General features: G+C 57.2%; 1 protein-coding gene across 3 annotated transcripts in view; it reads left to right on the top strand.

Annotated features, from left to right (window-relative positions):
- Nucleotides 1–2,007: 2,007 nt before the first annotated feature.
- BCL9L (B-cell CLL/lymphoma 9-like) overlaps nt 2,008–3,712 on the top strand; it is a 10,947-nt gene continuing 9,242 nt past the window's right edge. For 2 of the 3 annotated variants that reach the window (XM_019470576.1, XM_019470573.1), the window contains exon 1: nt 2,008–2,359. In XM_019470576.1, the coding sequence (XP_019326121.1) occupies nt 2,057–2,359 (303 nt within the window). In that variant the 5' untranslated portion in view covers nt 2,008–2,056. The remainder of the gene's footprint in view (nt 2,360–3,712) is intronic. The other variant, XM_019470578.1, reaches the window with a different exon arrangement.

Here is a 3,712-nt window from a genome sequence, read left to right as displayed (position 1 = left end):
GCAGGCGGGGACCGCGCTGGCGGTGGATGGCAAGCTGCAGCCTGCGCCTCGTGGCGATCGCCATCTTTCAGGGATTACGGGTCTGCCAAGTGTGCTTTGCTCTTCGCTTGCGTGCTGTTCTGGGTACGGTGTTTTGCCCTAGCAGAGCGAGTGCTTGGCTTTTGCCGACGATATGTCTTCAGGCCCGCCTTCGGCAAGCCAGGAGCAGTGTGTGTAGTGCTGCTGAGCTCTTGCGGCGCTATTTAGAGATGTGGGGTTTGGTCTGGAGCCGGTGCTTCCTGTCCCTGGGTGGCAGAAGAAATCTGTGCACAGTATCTGGCCTGCTCCGTCCGGATGGGAGGAGCAGACCACGGGCCCAGTAACCCCCGTGTGCTGGGAAATTTCTCTGCCTGTGCACGGGAAAGGTTCTTGAGTGTGTTGTGGGGGTGTCACGCAAAGCACATAGCAGAAGTAAGCAAACAGAGAGTAATACCTCAACTTCCACGAACACACGGTTTACTCTCCCCCTGCTCCCTGAGAAGTAGAGAAGACTGTGACAGGCAGTGGGGGTGTCTGCAGCTTTGGGGTCACTGGCTGTGGTAGTGAGGAGGCTGTAGCAGAGGAACGTGGGCCCCCATGCTGGAAGAGTTATGTCCTCTAGATGAAGAAAGCGAGGAGCAGTTCTCACGGGGACGTGCATCTTTCTGCGCTGAGACTGTCTCGGAGAGCTTAGCAGTGAACGCGGTTCAGGCTGGGAAGAGTCGGTGCATAAGAAGGTCAGGGACATCCTCTGCCCGCTCCAGTAGCCCCTGAGGTGAGGCTGGCTGATGTCCCACACTGCCTGTGCCATGTTGAAGAAGGCTACTGGCTGCAAGTAGGAGGTACTCATAGGCCAGGAAGGATGCACCCTGCAGATACTAGGGTTGTCTGTTGAACTGAAGGTTAGTAGCAGCCCTCCAGAATACGTGATGTGCTCAGGTACTGTGGAGCCACGTCCCAGTCATCTGTAATGCCCGTGCAGAGCTCTGAGGGGAAGAATCCCAGCACAAGCCTAAGAGACTCTGCCAAGGCAAATAGATCTGCAAGGAGGGCTGCTGCAGCATTGCTCAGCTGCATGCACGTCCTCCAGCCCAGAAGCCTGCGCGCTCTGCTCTAACCGCCTCTCCCCTGAAATGCTCTGCCTCAGCCTGTGGGGCTATTCAGAAAGCTGGGCTGGGTCTGGAGCAGGAGAGCCTCACCCTGCTATCCTGGCAGGCCCGTGGCACGTTGCATCATCCTGCTGGGCTGGAAGCTGCCGCTGAAGTGGACGGTCCCCCACCCAGGGCCTTTTGGAGTAGGAGCTGTGAATGGTCCCTCAGGCCCCTGGGAGAGACAGGGATACCGCTTAGCTGACGAGTGCCCCCACTCCCAGCTCTGCCCTTGCCTTGCAACCCACCGCCTCCTTCTCCTCTTAGTCCTTCCCTGCCCTGTCCCAGCTTTCTCTTTATTGGCTTGCATCAAGACCATTTTCTGTCTGCTCAGTTGTCTCCTGTGTGTTTTGCAGAGCAGAGGAAACTGATTTAGCAGCAGAAGGGGTCCCTGAAACCCGTGGGGCAACAGATTTGTGTTCAGGGTCACGAAGTTGTCTGAGCTCTGGGAGCACCTGCAAAATAGCCCTAAGGATCCTTCCACTCACCAAAGGGCCAGGCTGGCATGCAGCACCCCGTTCTCATCGTGGCCTCGGAAACGAGGGCTCTCGTGTCCGTGCCTGTGCCTTGGAGAGCTGGCAAGTCTGCCGTGCCTGGGTGGGAGTTTGCTGCTTATCTGCACGCAGCTAACTGCGGAGGAGGATCCTTTGCTCAAAGGGGTCAGGGCTAATTCCCGGCACAAGCGGCTCTGGGTTGTGCCTTGCCACAGGCTTTGTCTGGCCCTGCGACCAAGCAGCAGCCCCAGTGCCCCAGCCCTGGGCAGTGCCCCTGTCAGCTGCGCACACACGAGGGGCACTGCGCTCACTCGTCACCCTCTTCTCTTGCAGGTTTCTGACCGAAGGGCCTGGGAGGTCCCTCCACTGGCGCTGTGGGAAGCTTTAGCCAATCCAATGCACCCTGACAACAAACTGCCCAGCCATGGCAAGGCAGGCAGCAGCGGTGCCCCGGCCCAGCACCACAACGTGAGCCAAGCACCCACCTGCAACCTGGGCTCTAAGGGTGTGGGGGCGGGCAGCCATGGCGGCAAGGCCACTCAGATCTCCCCTGGCAACTCTGGACTGAAAAACAGCCAGAACACTGTCCCAAACTTCAGCTCCTTGAAGGGCAAGGTGAAACGGGAACGAAGCATCTCGGTGGACTCCGGAGAACAGCGAGAAGCCAGCACCCCTTCACAGGACGCAGAATCAAAAGGTAATACTCTCCTAAACCTTGCCTCAGCACGTCCTCCTTGCAGTTGCTCCAAGCGTCCTGGCAGGACCTGGGATGGGAGCAGCTGTGAGCATCTTGGGTTTCTGTGCTACGGCTGCTGTCTGGGCTTGTCCTGGCTGCCTGCGCGTCTTTGCATCACTGCTTGTCGCATCTGCGGTTTTGGGACCAGAGTGGCTGAGCGTTGTCTTTATGTTTCATTCCCTAAACTGTTAAACTGAGAATCTGGGACTCTGGTTTTCATGGGCTACTGAGGCCAGCTACGCAAGAGCATGGTTCACTGAAACGGTACCGAACACCCCTGCTTTGCAACGTGCAGACTTTCAGCTCGGAACCGAGTTGAGTTGTTTTCTGTCTCCTTGCTGTTGGCAAAGAGCTGCCTTTGTGGTGTTCTTGCAGCTGTCCGACGACTCAGTCGTGGTTAGCGAGGAGGTGCTGCGAGGGTCGCTGTCTGAACAGTTCTGTGGTTTCGTCAGCGATGGATGACTCTTGTGTTACAGCACGTGGTTTCTGGAAAAGGGCTGAGTCAGTGCTTCCAAACCCTCTGGCTTCCCTGTCCTCACCAGCCTTCCCTGTAGCCTCTTGCGTTCCACCAAGCTTTGTGCTCAACGGCCTCATGGGACGCTTGAGCATCTTGCGAGGGGTTGTCAGAGGAGAAATCCCAGTGGTGCCCTTGGCTCCAACCGAGACTCACACCCAGTCCCCGAATGCAGAGCCGCTGTTCTGGCTCGTGCCCCTAAGCTTTTGGTTTCACAGCCAAAGCTGTGTTGCCTGACTAGCTTAGGCCAGAGCCGTGCCTTGGAAGAACAGGTAGAACGTACCTGAACAGACCTCCTGCCCCCAGGAAAGCTTTCTCCCCATTGCGTTAGGGGGTTACGGTATGCCACCGATCATAAGCATTTGCAGCTTTATCCCAGTACTGTCTTGCAGCCCAGACTCCCACAGGAAAATTATTAAAATGGCTTGATCAGGAATGCCCAAATCTCCTATGTTCCTGCTGCAGTGCACTGATAGATCAGTCTGTTTGCAGACTCCTTTCAGACAGTAAGAAATACATCTCATTCTGAACCGCTAGCTCTCACAGGAGCATCTCACCAGGTCTGGCTGCAAAGACAGGGAGCCCAGACTGAGCAGATGCTTCAGGATCTTTACCAGGGCTGGGCAGATGTTGGTGTAAGGCTTCTCGCCCAGTGCATCCTGGCTGGGTTGGCAGTGCCAGCATGCAGCACACAGCTGGGCAGGGCCCCAGCCTTCCCAGCCCCTGCCAGGTCTCCTCAGCTCTTCTGATGGCTCTGTCCCTTTGCAGGTGAGGTGGCTCCCCGTAGCAAGCGGCGGTGCGT

The sequence above is a fragment of the Aptenodytes forsteri genome, unplaced genomic scaffold (genome assembly GCF_000699145.1).
Source record: "Aptenodytes forsteri isolate BGI_AS27 unplaced genomic scaffold, ASM69914v1 Scaffold187, whole genome shotgun sequence".
Lineage (NCBI taxonomy): Eukaryota > Metazoa > Chordata > Aves > Sphenisciformes > Spheniscidae > Aptenodytes > Aptenodytes forsteri.
This window is presented reverse-complemented; position numbering and strand designations above follow the sequence as displayed.